Source organism: Hemiscyllium ocellatum, chromosome 8 (assembly GCF_020745735.1).
Source record: "Hemiscyllium ocellatum isolate sHemOce1 chromosome 8, sHemOce1.pat.X.cur, whole genome shotgun sequence".
Taxonomy (NCBI): Eukaryota; Metazoa; Chordata; class Chondrichthyes; order Orectolobiformes; family Hemiscylliidae; genus Hemiscyllium; species Hemiscyllium ocellatum.
The window spans coordinates 113,145,444-113,160,061 of record NC_083408.1 but is presented as its reverse complement, the minus strand read 5'-3'; the positions used below and the strand labels follow the sequence as shown (position 1 = coordinate 113,160,061).

The 14,618-nt window shown below is 44.8% G+C and overlaps 1 protein-coding gene across 1 annotated transcript in view; it reads left to right on the top strand.

Annotated features, from left to right (window-relative positions):
- Nucleotides 1-13,733, top strand: part of hhipl1 (HHIP-like 1) — a 68,617-nt gene extending 54,884 nt beyond the window's left edge. The window contains exons 8-9 of the mRNA XM_060828595.1: nt 4,894-4,976; nt 12,892-13,733. Coding sequence (XP_060684578.1) covers nt 4,894-4,976; nt 12,892-13,484 — 676 coding nt within the window. The 3' untranslated portion in view covers nt 13,485-13,733. The remainder of the gene's footprint in view (nt 1-4,893; nt 4,977-12,891) is intronic.
- The last annotated feature ends 885 nt before the right edge of the window (nt 13,734-14,618 follow it).

Genomic DNA, 14,618 nt, shown 5'->3' with positions numbered 1-14,618 from the left:
AAGTATTTATGAATTTACAATTTTTGTGTGAGTCATCACTCACCCTTTGCTGTTCTCAGAGTCAGGAGGGACAAGAACTGCATTCAATCTTGTTCCTCGTAATATATGAAAGCATCTTTATAGGAATTGCACTTTAGACATTAACTGAAAGAAGTGTAGAGATTTCAGTGCATGAAGAAAACAAGGCTAGTATTATATGTTCCCATGAACGATCTATCATGATGAGTATACACTGTACTCTTGCACGAGTGATTTTCGATTAGTTTTAAATCATTAGGATGTGTATGATTTATATATGTGAATCTGCCACATGTATATGGCTTTCTGTATGGGGCTTTAGACATACATCTGTGACTCCTGAGGGTTGTTATTGACCAGAAACTGAACTGGACCAGCCATATCAATACTGTGGCAACAAGAGCAGTTCTGAGGCTGGGAATATTGCAGTGTGTAACTCACCTCCTGTCTCCCCAAAACCTGTTTACCAGGCACAAGTCAGGAGTGTGATGGAATACTCCCCACTTGCCTGGATGGGTGTAGCACCAACACTCAAGCAGCTCAACGTCATCCAGCAGTAAGCAGCCCGCTGGACTGGCAGTCCATCAACACCTTAAATTTGAACCCTCTTGAGGTTTCAGTGCCTGTGTGCAAACAGTCACAGTACACAGTCACAGTACATTACACAGTCACAGTACACAATACACAGTCACAGTACATTACACAGTCACAGTACACAATACACAGTCACTGTAAACTGTCACAGTACACAGCCACAGTACATTACACAGTCACAGTACATTACACAGTCACAGTACACAGTCACAGTACATTACACAGTCACAGTACACAGTCACAGTACACAATACACAGTCACTGTAAACTGTCACAGTACACAGTCACAGTACACAGTACATAGTACACAGTACACAGTCACAGTACACAGTCACAGTACACAGTACACAGTCACAGTACACAGTACACAGTACATAGTACACAGTACACAGTCACAGTACACAATACACAATCACAGTACACAGTCACAGTACATAGTACGCAGTCACAATCACAGTACACAATACACAGTCACAGTGCACAGTCACAGTACACAGTCACAGTACATAGTCACAGTACACAATACACAGCCACAGTACACAGTCACAGTGCACAGTCACAGTACATAGTCACAGTACACAATACACAGTCACAGTACATAGTCACAGTACACAATACACAGCCTCAGTACACAGTCACAGTACACAGTCACAGTACACAATACACAGCCACAGTACACAGTCACAGTACACAGTCACAGTACACAGTCATAGTACACAATACACAGTCACAGTACACAGTCACAGTACACAGTACACAGTCACAGTACACAGTCACAGTCCACAGTCACAGTACACAGTCACAGTACACAATACACAGCCACAGTACACAGTCACAGTACACAGTCACAGTACACAGTACACAGTCACAGTACACAGTCACAGTACACAGTACACAGTTACAGTACACAGTCACAGTACACAATACACAGCCACAGTGCACAGTCACAGTACACGATCACAGTACACAGTCACAGTACACAATACACAGTCACAGTACACAGTCACAGTCCACAGTCACAGTACACAGTCACAGTACACAGTACACAGTCACAGTCATAGAACACAGTCACAGTACACAATACACAGTCACAGTACACAGTCACAGTACATAGTACACAGTCACAGTACACAGTACACAGTCACAGTACACAGTCACAGTACACAGTCAGAGTACACAGTCATAGTACACAGTACACAGTCACAGTAAACAGTACACAGTATACAGTCACAGTCATAGAACACAGTCACACTACATAGTGCACAAAGTGCACAGTACACAGTCACGGTACACAGTCACAGTACGCAGTACACAGTACACAGTCACAGTACACAGTCACAGTACACAGTAAGCAGTACACAGTACATATTAAAAGTACACAGCCACAGTCAAATACTGAGTTCACAGTACACAGTCACAGTACACAGTCATAGTATACAGTACACACTACACAGTCACAGTACACAGTCACAGTGTACAGTCACAGTACACAGTCATTGTGTACAGTCACAGTACACAGTCCACAGTCACAGTACACATCATAGTACACAGTACACAGTCACAGTACACAGTACACTCAGTAGACAGTACACAATCACAGTACACAGTCACAGTACACACTACACAGTCACAGTACACAGTCACAGTGTACAGTCACAGTACACAGTCATAGTGTACAGTCACAGTACACAGTCCACAGTCACAGTACACATCATAGTACACAGTACACAGTCACAGTACACAGTACACTCAGTAGACAGTACACAATCACAGTACACAGTCACAGTACACACTACACAGTCACACTACACAGTCACAGTACACAGTCACAGTACATGCTGCACCCAGAATCAAGGAGCGACTCGCCCATGCTGCTGAACAGCACCTTCCAAATCCACGACCACTTCCATCTGGAAGGACAAGGGCTGCAGAGACATGGGAACACCACCCCAGCAAGTGCCCCTCCAATCCCCTCACCATCCCAATTTGGAAATATATCACCCTTCCTTCAGTGTCGCTGGGTCAGAATCCTGGAATTCCCTCCCTAAGGGCATTGATTCAGGAAAGCAGCTCACCACCCACATCCCCTGAATTAATTTTTGTTTTATAATCCCTGGAACATCCACGTTTACCACCAGGGGGGTGACGGGGCAGCTGTAAAATGGAAAATCCTCTTCTGGTGGCTAAAGACCGCGGGTGCTGTAAATCAGAAACAAAAACCGAAGTTGCAGGAAAAGCTCAGCAGGTCTGGCAGCATCTGAGTGAATGTTTTGGGTTCAGTGACCCTTCCTCAGAACTCTCCTGAATATTCCCAGCAATGTCTGTTTTTGGCTTTGACTCACTGACTGGTTGGGCTCTGCTGCATCTTGTAAGGAAGGACCCTGCATCCTCCATCAGGTAGTTCCAAGGATATTGGAGGGCCTTCATTTGGAGTCAGGACCCTGGGCTCAGAGCCCCCTCCCCCCATCCCCCATCCCCACCCCCCCCTCCCCCGATAAGGCTGCCAGCGTCTTGAAGCCAGGACGCCTCCAATATCAGCAGTCTCCACTCGAATGCTGCAGCTACCATTGAGAGAGTCTATGTGGAGCCACAGAATCTATTAGCAAGTTTCCTGGGGGTAAGGGATGTTGTTGTTGGGGGGTGGGGGATGGAATGGTTTCCAGCGATGGCGGTTACAGTGAGATGGGGGTCAGACGCATCAAACGCACGGGGAAGGGGGTATCTCTCAGGAGCCGATCTAGTTGCCCATGATCGTGGTTCCTTGCAGACACTGAGTAAGGGAGCCATTAACCACATGCATGGATGGGCCAATGCCAGTGGTTGTGTGCTGAGGCCTGTAGAGAGGTGCTTAATTTGGTGGCAGGAGGGTCAAACGTTGACGTGCCCACCCAGACCTTAGTTCCATTGGGGATGGGAAGGTAGCAGAGATTGGCTACAGTAGCATCCTGTCTCATTAAATATCTCTATCACCTTCTACTTCACCATCTCTGACACTTGGAGATTCTGCCCACTCTGTGGGAGTTCTGGCTGATTTGTTTATTAACCCAAAAAAAACCCCAGAATTTACTATCTTCATGCTTCACACCAGCTGACAGAGAAGGGCATGAATCTTTGAGCATTTTCATCGACAGCACCAACCCTTTGACTTGTTCGCTCGCTCTGTCAGAGTAGACATCCACAGATTGAGTACGTAAAGGGTAGTCTCAATTCTGCGATAACATTGTGTGAAAATATTGGTGCATATATATGCCAAGCAGTTCATTTGCTTCAAAAACAGAAATTGCTGGAGAAACTCAGCAGGTCTGGCTGCATCTGTGGAAAGAGAACAACAGAATTAATATTTCGAGTCCAGTGTGTCTTTGTCAGAAGTTGAAGCAGCTACGAAAAGGTGGTAGTGATCTTGCTTACGGGGATGGGGGGGAAGGAGTGAGCAGATACCTCGAGACAGAGCCCAGAAAGAGAGGGCGAGAAAGTGAGAGGAGAAAGGGGAAGCAGGCAAAAGCATTGTTGATCACAAGCCAGAGAAAAGGAGAAGCTGGATAGATGATAATGGAGGCTGAAAATGGGTTGGCTGTGCTGAAAGCAACTCATTGTGGGTGGCATGGTGGGTGGGCAGCACGGTGGCACAGTGGTTAGCACTGCTGCTTCACAGCCCCTGAGACCCGGGTTCAATTCCCGACTCAGGCGACTGACTGTGTGGAGTTTGCACGTTCTCCCCGTGTCTGCGTGGGTTTCCTCCGGGTGCTCCGGTTTCCTCCCACAGTCCAAAGATGTGCGGGTCAGGTGAATTAGCCATGCTAAATTGCCCGTAGTGCTAGGTAAGGGGTAAATGTAGGGCCGGTGTGGACTTGTTGGGCCGAAGGGCCTGTTTCCACACTGTAAGTAATCTAATCATTCTATGACAGGGCCTGGGATGTGGGGCTGGGTAAAAGACATGAAAGGCAGTGTTCAGACTCTAGAATTGTTAAACTCGATGTGGAGTCTGGGGGGGGGGGGGGGCTGCAGGGTCCCAAAGCAAGGAGCTGTTCTTCCAGCTTACACTGAGCTTCACTGGAGCACTGCAGTAAGCCTGAGACAGAGACTTGGCCAGGGAGCAGGGCGCAGTGGTGAAAGTGGCAGGCAATGTGATTGTAGTTTGTCAGTGTTTTGTTCCAGGTTTGAGCCGAGCAGCAGAGCGGAAGGAAAGTGAAAGGAAACTTATCTTTTCTTGAAGATTGAAACCCATTAAATCCTAATTCTCATTCTGTCTCTCCCCCTACCCCCCAACCCCCAAAAAACCAGGAGGGCACCACCAGGAGCGTGTCAGTATAATCCTTTACCGGTTAAAGTGAAAAGCCGCCTCATCAATTTTGTGCCTAAACCAAGTAAGTGTTTTCCCTCCTTCTGACATTCTCTGTCGCTTATCAATTACATATTGCAAGATCAAACGTCAGGGCTTGTGAAAGCTTTTCGTTGGGCACTTATCAGGATAATTCACAAGAATACCAAAACAAACAGAAACAACATCTTTCTAAGGTATGGACAGATCATACAAGCCATTATCTGAAACAATGGCCATCCTCATCTGATCATTTCATGCTGCATGTCAGGTACATTCATGAGTAGGTCTAAAGCTAGCAGATTTGGGGTTTTAAATTCCCTGGTCTACCTCGGATGACCCGGGAAAGGTAGGGTCTCCCTCAGTTTGAACATGTGAAGGTACTGGGCAGTAGCAGGATAAATGATGTCTGCCAGTTACAGGATACACCCACCAAGCCACAAAGACACCCTCCCTCTCAAACAAATGACAAATGTGGCATATGAATTTCAGTGCCAGCATAATGCCAGGTATGTCACATGTCTCAAAGGTTGGTGGACAGTATCAAACAGTATATCCCTTCAGTAGGCGTTCACTCTCCTGTTCCTCGGATGCTGCCTGACGTGCTGTGCTTTGCCAGCACCAGTCTTTATCCACTCTGACTCTCCAGCATCTGCAGCGCTCACGATCGCCAAACTAACTGACAACGCCAAAGCCCGTGTCTGCGTGGGTTTCCTCCGGGTGCTCCGGTTTCCTCCCACAATCCAAAGATGTGCAGGTTAGATGAATTGGCCATGCTAAATTGCCCCTAGGGTTAGGTGAAGGGGTAAATGTAGGAATATGGGTCTGGGTGGTATACGCTTTGGCGGGTCGGTGTGGACTTGTTGGGCCAAAGGGCCTGTTTCCACAGTGTAAGTAATCTAATCTAATCTAATCTAATCTAATTTAATCTAATCTAATCTAACCACGTCTTTTTTTAAATTCATCCACAAGATGAGGGTATCGCTGCTAGAACAGCATTTATTGCCCACCCTTAATTGTCCAGAGAATAGTTAAGAGTTAACCACATTACTGTGGACAAAATCCAAACTTCCATGGCACCAGAGGGAGTCCCACTCCACTTCACCTGATAAAGGGGCAGCGCTCCAAAAGCTTGTGAATTTAAATAAACTCATTGGACTATAACCTTTTTATACCCCGGTCCAACAGCGGCACCTCCACACATTGCTGTGGGTCTAGAGTCACATGTAGGCCAGACCAGATAAGGATGGTCGATTTCCCTCTCTAAAGGGTGTTAGTGAACCAGGTGGATTTTTCCTGACAATTGATAATGGGTTTACAGTCATCATTAGACTCTTAACTCCACATTATTATTGAAATCAATTCCACTATCTGCACGGCAGGATTCAAACCCAGGTTCCACGTCTCCAGAACATTAGCTGAGTTTCTGGATCAACAGGCTATTGACAATACCACTAGGCCATTGCCTTCCCTTAAGCCGAAACTTGCAAAACCCTAAACACAATGTCCAACTTAGATATGATTCTGTGATTGGACAGCATAGAACCATAGAAAAGTTACACCACAAAAGGAAACCATTCAACCTATCATTATCTGCACTGACTGAATAAACTGGCCACACAATCAACTCACACTTTGTGTGTGTGTATAGTGCATTGGGGTCACCTGCAGTGTGACATGAACCCAAGGTCCCAGGTGAGACCATCTCCATGGGTCCTGAATTTGGCTATCAGCCTCTGCTTTGTCACTTATGGGCAGTGAATGGGCACCACACAACAATCATCAGACAGGAGTGTTCCCACCCCCAGTCGGAGAACACTTCAGCGGTCCAGGAAATTCAATCTTGGACCTACAGGTGACTATCCTTCAAGGCGGACTTCGGGACAAGCAACAACGCAATGTGGCCGAGCAGAGGATGATAGTTAAGTTCAGTACCCATGGGAATGGCTTCAACCGGGACTTTGGGTTCATGTCACACTACAGGTGACCATACTACACTATAAACACAGACACAGACAGACACGCGCACACAGGCTTGCACACACTCACGCAGACCCTCTCTCATACACAAGCTCTCTTTTATACGCTCATACAGACACACCCACACTCACACCCACATACGCACCCTCTCATAGACACTCATACCAACTCCCGCCCCAGCACACACACACACACATACACACACACACACACACACACACACGCTAGTGGGGTGAATTTGTACTTGCAGAACTATATTTCATTTTGCTCAAAAACTGCATGGATCCATGTAAGATTCTGTAAATCCCTTTTTTTTAGAAATAGAATCAGTCTGAACATTAGGGCACAGGCAGATTTACACAAGACACCTCACAACTTCAATGCATTATCTGAGACGATGTGACACCTATTGTTAAAGGTTACTTAAGAGTGTAACTTTTTTAAAAAGTTCTAGGGATTTGCTTATGAAAGAACTGAAACCAACATGGTCATTCTAAAAGATGAGAAACTTAACAAACAATCCACATCTTTTTCAAACATAATTGCAGTTACATCACACGGTAAACTTTTGCTATAAATTCTGTGTATTACAATTTTACACTCCACAGCGATGACCGTGCTGCCCCCGTATCTACTAGGAAGACTACCTCTTTCCTACAGGGTCCCACCTTCAAGTTTATCAAGGGTTCCTGGTGGGTCCCCAGGGGCAGGAACCCCTGACACCCATATTCTTCATCAAAATTCATAAGTGGAATTCGCCTTTCTTGCCTTTGTAGATCAGGACACTCCCATTTAAAATGCCCTCTCTTTCCACAATAATAGCATCCTGCCTGTGGAGACTTCCATCTCTGCCCCTGTCGCCCAAACCCTCTATCAAATGCTCCCCCTTGTCCTCTCCCTCTTCCTCTCTGTCCTACTTGCTGCCACCCGCCGCTCCGGTTGCTCACTATTGGTTCCGTTCCTTTCTTAACTACCTCATCAACCGCAGCTACCATCATTTTTGCCTTCTGTTTTTGTTTCTCATCCTCTCTCTTTACAAACACTTTCTGTGCTTCTCTTAATAATTCATCTAATGGTTTTTCACTCCACCCTTCTATCTTCTGTATCTTTCTCTGTATGTCTGGCCATGCCTTTGTCACAAAATGTACTTTCAAAAGGCCCTGTGCCACGGGGTCCTCAGGGTTCATTCCAGAGTATTTCCGCATTGAATTTCTTAATCTTTGCAAGAAAGCTGAGGGAGTCTCTAACTTCAAAGGTTTTAGTCAAATTCTGCGACTTTGGAACTGCCTCTCTTATACCTTATAGAATCAGGTCTTTCAATTCCCTCATTTCTTCTCTATGCTCCGGGTTTTGATTTTCCCACTGGGCGTCTCTGAGGGGAAACTTGGTCTCTCCCTGTCCAGCATGCCCATTCCCAATGGGATGTTCCCTGTCCCATATTTTAATGACTGCTCCTTTCTTCCCCAGTAAGTAGTATATTCAAAATAGACAGTAACTCAGTCCATGTACACAGACTGGGTCCCAAGAATTGATCAATTTGTTCAGACAACCCTACTGGATCCTCAACCAGGACCTTCATCTCCTTTTTAAATGTTCTGACCTCCCCATTGGTGAGGGGGACACTTACAAACCCAATCTCTTTGTCCCCTATTGCTACCTCCTGAAGGGGATAAGTCTTTACGTTCCTCCCCTATTTTTGTTTTTGTTTATCCTCCTTAAAACTTTGGTTTAGATACTCCAGAGGCTTCCTCTACATCTACTTTATCTTCCCTTTCTTTCTTTGAGGATTGAGGGTTGGGGACAACAACATCCCCATCCACCGCCCCTTCGTCCTCCACTTGTGGGTCATCTGTTCCCTGTCCCTGTCTGTCTGTCTCTCCTACTCCCCCATTTTTGCACCTAACCTGATTTTATGGTATGGGGTTTTTTTTTTTGGGGGGGGGGGGTGGCAAGCGGCCAAGAGGATCCCAGGGACTGGGTGGGGCAGAAGGGGAATCCCTTGTCTTTACTGCAATCAATCCCAAGCTGCCCTTCCAACAGGATGCATAGGCCGCCTCGTCTTGACTAAAAGGTTATTTTTTGTTCACATACAACTCTAAATACTGACATAGCCAATCCTCGTCCAAACCATACTTTGGCCAGAAGACAGCCGGGTGAAGGATTGGTTCTTTGGTCCATACTAAACAACAATATTTCATCATTTTCTTTTTATCTCTTACCCTTGTACAAGCGTAACTTGTCCATTCCCGCAATATCCTCCCCAACGGACTTTCTGGAGGAATGTTAGCAGGGACTTTTTCTTCCTTTACTTCGTTGCAGTTCGACTTACTCTGCCTATCCCCCATTTCTTGGGGTCCTCGCCAATCCCTCAGCAATTAAATACCCCTTTTCCCGACCACCAAGGCAATACTTAAAAGTCCGTTTTCTTACCTTGGTCTCTGCACAGAGTTGCCTGGCCCCTTTTTCCGTATTTTCTATCGACCACCGTTCACTGTCTGATTCAGATGTCTCTCTTGGGTGATTCGTACCAGTCGCCCAAGGGAGCAGACCAAACCAGCACACGAGACCGCTCCTCAATTGGGAACGGGACATGTCTTCCCAGTGTCCAGGGCCAGCCACTCCCCCTGGCAATGGAAGAATACCCCAGACGCGCCCCAGTTGTGGGAAATAGAACACACTCACTTCAATAATTTCAGTCCGAGACAAGATCTGAAGCAACGGTATCGTTTATTATACGCTTGCAAGCGTGGTGCCTGAAATAAGGCACACAGAGTTTAGCAAGTACATATCTTATATAGGATTCACTACTCCCAACCCGGTGCCCATTATTATTGTTTATCTCTTGCCATATCCGGCCTTGTGCATAACAAAGTACAAGTTTTACTCGGCCATTTCACCAGATCCTGCTGTGGCCCATTGTTAGGTATATCCTCCTTCACTGCCATCTGTTTCCCTTACTTGTAACATTTCCTCCCATTCCTCATCCATATTGATCCTTATGACCTTTTAATTGGGTTTTTTTTTGTTTGTGCAGAAGTGGGAAGCAGATGCTTATAACTACTGCTTGTACAAGCATATCTGGCTTAACCTACATCCTCACAGCACCTTATCTATTTGTCTGTAACATCTACCATTGTTTACAGACACGTTTCATTCTTGTCTGCACATTTTAGCTAATACAAAAACAATTATATATTTCCTCCACATAGTTTTCATTCTTGTTCACTCAGCTCGTGGTTGAAACAGTTATACACTGGTGTGAGTTCATTTACCTTGCATAAGTAATTATGATTACAGAAGTAACACTACTTTACCCATATCCCACAACTATAACCTGATGCTGTGTGATTTTTAACTTTGTACACCCCAGTCCAACACCGGCATCTCCAAATTTTATCTAGTTCCAGCATTAATATTCAATACTTCACTCAATGGAGGAAAGCATCCCAAATGACTTTTTTTCACCTTATCTACTTCGTAACATTTCAAATATAGTCCTGAGTGCATAAACAATTCTGCTAACAATGGATTTCAGTCAGCTTAAGTCAGGCAGACTTGCAGAGTGGAGTACTGGTGAGTACTGATGCTATATTAACACAAAAGACTGCTCTTCACAGACAGAAGGATAATGTACGCCCGCCCTGTCTGTTTCAGCTCAATAGGATTGGTGACTACTATTCTCTGGTCATTCCTCCTGGCAACGTGTTGATAAATCAGAGTCAAGCTGCCTTGTTCAAATTTAAACAAAGCCCAGAAGTTAACTGTCAGTCATTATCTAACTGGTGCACTCTCTACAACAATGCCTCTACCAATCAGAGTCCACTTGCCAATAAATCAGCCGCCTCTTCTTATACAATATAAAGACGTTGCTATGTGAAAGTGGGTACTGCAGCTGCTGGAGATTAGAGTCTAGATGTGGAAAAGCACAGCAGGAAAATCAACATTTCAGGCAAAAGCCCTTCATCTGGAATGAGCCCAAAATGTCGATATTCCTCCTCCTCAGCTGCTGCCTGACCTGCTGTGCTTTTCCAGCACCACTCTGATTAAGATGTTGCTGTCTATCACATTGGTATTCTTGCAAATTGTCCTGATGTGTGCAAGTTGAAAAGCGTTAAACAAATGTGTCTTTTATTTTAAGTAATACTGTCCATTATGATTATCAAAGGGGCTGATGGTTTGATTGTTATAAGATACTGACTGTCATTTGCAGATACATGACTCCAGACTAACAAAAACAGAAAATACAGCCACTGTCGATTGTAATGGTCTTATATATACACTTGAATTAAATTTTGGCATCTCCTCAGTTTATGCTACTGGCTTTCTACTGTGACAATGGGACAACCAGCTAATGTCCCCTCTGTTCATTTAAAGTAGTCAACTATGTAGAGGAAGCTTGACTTTGCAACATAACTGCTCTGCACTTACATTATCATCAGACCTTCACCTCACATCACTTTGTATCTTTAATTAACAAGTCTATTAGTCTCAGATTAACAATTAATCAAGCAATACTTACAATTTACAGAGGGAGAGTTCCAAATGTCTCCCATTCTTCATATCTGAAAGTGTTTCCAAATTTCACTCCCGAAAGATTTAGACTGTGCCCCAGTTCCGGACTGTCTGCCAGCACAGTTCCCTTTGGTTCTCATTTGTTCATGGAATGCCCTGCCAGTAACAGTGGTGGACCCTCCCTCTTTATGGGCATTTAAACGGGCATTGGATAGGTATATGGAGGAAAGTGGGCTAGTGAGGTTAGGTGGGCTTGGATCGGCGCAACATCGAGGGCCGAAGGGCCTGTACTGCGCTGTAGTTTTCTATGTTCTATTTGCAGCTTGAACATATTTACCGCCCACCCTTCAGGTTACAGGAACTACAATCCTAGTTTGTGTAATCTCTCCTCTTATTGTAAGTCTTGGAGTCCAGGTCCCATTCCAGTAAATCTACACTGCAATCTTGTCAAGGCAAATAGATCCTTTATAAGGTGCATTGCCTGGAACCACTCACAGTAATCCAGGTGTGCTCTAATCTCAGTGAAGTGCAGCGTGTTCACCTTTTGTTGCAGTCCTCAAGGTATGAGCACCAGTGTTCCATAAACCTTTTTGAATTGATTTTTAAAATAATTGTACATTGCATTTTTATGATGTATGTACCTGGACCTTTTTGCTTCTTAGTTTTTCACTATTTAGTAGCCGCATAGTTGTACCCATTTTAGGTTCAATGTGGCTGACTTTTATTGAAATTTAAATGCCACATTTGCTCCTATACATTACGCTTTAATAAAATCATCGCTGCCATGATTTCATTTTTAGGTCAGAGATTGTGAATTCAAGTCCTATATCACACTTACTTCTTTATTGTTCCAGTTTATTCCCATGACCTAGTTATTTCTTTACTTTTCTGATTTTTAAAAATTTCTTATGTACTTGATCTTAAGTGTCTGTACCTTGGTACCCTTGAAAAGATGGTGCTGTAATGCAATGATGGTAAACTTTACATTGTACACATGACAATAAAGCTAATTCAATTCAATGCATCAGGCATTGCTGCAAAAGCTCAGCAGGTCTGGAAGGGTCTGTGGAGAGAAATCAGGGTTAACATCTCGGAACCAATGACCTTCCCTCAGAAGCTTTTTTTGGATTCCCTACAGTGCGGAAACAGGCCCTTTGGCCCAACATGTCCACACTGACCCTCTGAAGAGTAACCCAGACCCATGACTAACGTAGATTAGATTAGTTCTGAGGATGCTGTCAAACCTGCTGAGCTTTTCCAGCAATTTCTGATTACAACATCCATGGCTTGTTCACTTTCTTTTCAATACATCAGGCCTTGAGTACACAATTTAGGTTGATGTGTAAATTGAATGTGCCTTTGGACTTAAGGTTATGGAGACTTTAATGTATCACTTTCCTATTATTTTAAATGTTTCTAAGACTCGAGAAAGTGCTTTTTAAGTCTCCTTCTTCTCCTTGTACATCCAGAATGGACACCACGTCCCAGGAAGAGACCGACAAAGAACAAACCCAAAGGGAGACAAAGGACCAATCTACCACGAAAAGGCAGCTCTCCAGATTGGTTCCTGGAACTCCTGCAGACCTTAGAAAAGCTGCAAACAGAGTGGGATACAGCTCCCGATCAGCATGTCGCTACGTCAGCAACTAGCCCTGAAGAAAGACACGCACATTCTGGCAGGAAGCAGAACAATGCTGGCCCAGCAAACAGGAGATCAGAGAGTACTCCGACAAATGGAGCAGTGCGCCTGGTGAATGAACATGACAGGGCAGACCGTGGCAGGGTGGAGATTTACATTGATGGAGTATGGGGGACGGTGTGCGACGATCTGTGGGACAGACAGTCGGCTGCTGTTGTGTGTCACCAGCTTGGATTCCCATTTGCCATCGAAGCCTATCGGAGAGCTGAATTCGGACAAGGAAGTGGGCCTATTCTTCTGGATGATGTGGAATGTGATGGGAGCGAAAAGAACCTTCTTCAGTGTCACCACTCAGAAATTGGAGAGACTAATTGTTCGCATCATGAGGATGCAGGTGTTATGTGCGGGCACACAGAACCTTAAAGAATCTTAAAGGAGCACAGCAAACATTGCAAAGTAATTCATCGGTGAAAACAAAATCAGGAATTATCTTACCAAAACCAATTGCCATTTTCCTGGAGTATGTGAGAGGCATCTCCGGGAAATGAAGAGTGCTCACTGTAGCAGCATTAACACGAGCAACTATTGGCACAAAGTGCTTCTAAATAATTTACGTCAACATTATTCTTTTTGAAGACTGTGTATCATTTTCCAAATAATATATTTTAAACACATGGGTAACCGTGAAACAGTGTATTTTTCATTTGTCCTTCAGTACACTAGTCAGGTGCGGACAACAGTTATTAGGGACGAGGGAAGATAGAAAGAGGAAAAGAGTTGTGATGTACAATTCCATTCTGCGTATCTGCTCCATGCACCCGGGTGCATTGGGGTCACAGAGCATTGTGCTTAATGGCACGAGCAAGCTTACCCATCTCAGCACGGTGGGGGAATTCCAGGTACCAGCTTATTATCTGGGGTTTCAGGAGAACAAGGTCCTCATTACCTCCAGAATAGCAAAGCTGGCTGGTAGGCCTTCCTGACTGTCCTGCTGTACAGACAGTATGTGTAGGGCTGTGTCTGTCCTGCTGTATAGACAGTATGTGTAGGGCTGCTGTCTGTCCTTCTGTATAGACAGTATGTATAGGGTAGAGACAGTATGTGTAGGGCTGCTGTCTGTCCTGCTGTATAGACAGTATGTGTAGGGCTGTTGTCTGTCCTGCTGTATAGACAGTATGTGTAGGGCTGCTGTCTGCCCTGCTGTTCTGGTCTATAAAGGTTAATCTCCTCTACACTGTTAAAAGTAGGAGAAAATTCATGAGGACTGTTAAAAATAAATTATGTGCTTGCTTCCATTTTCTTTGAACATGTTTGTGAACTAATTGTAAATGTATCTTTGAGGTGGTGATAGACAGGACTAGAAGCTGTGATCAAACCTCCAAAAATGTGTCTGACAGAGGTTACAGTGTCTTGATCAGACATTTAGGGTCTAACCTCAATAGGCTGTAGCTGGACAGGTCCTGTACAGTTTTTCCAGATGGTATTCCACTCACCTCTCCATCCATCCCACCCCCAACACACCAGAGGTACTGCAATTTTACAGGGGACAAACAAGGC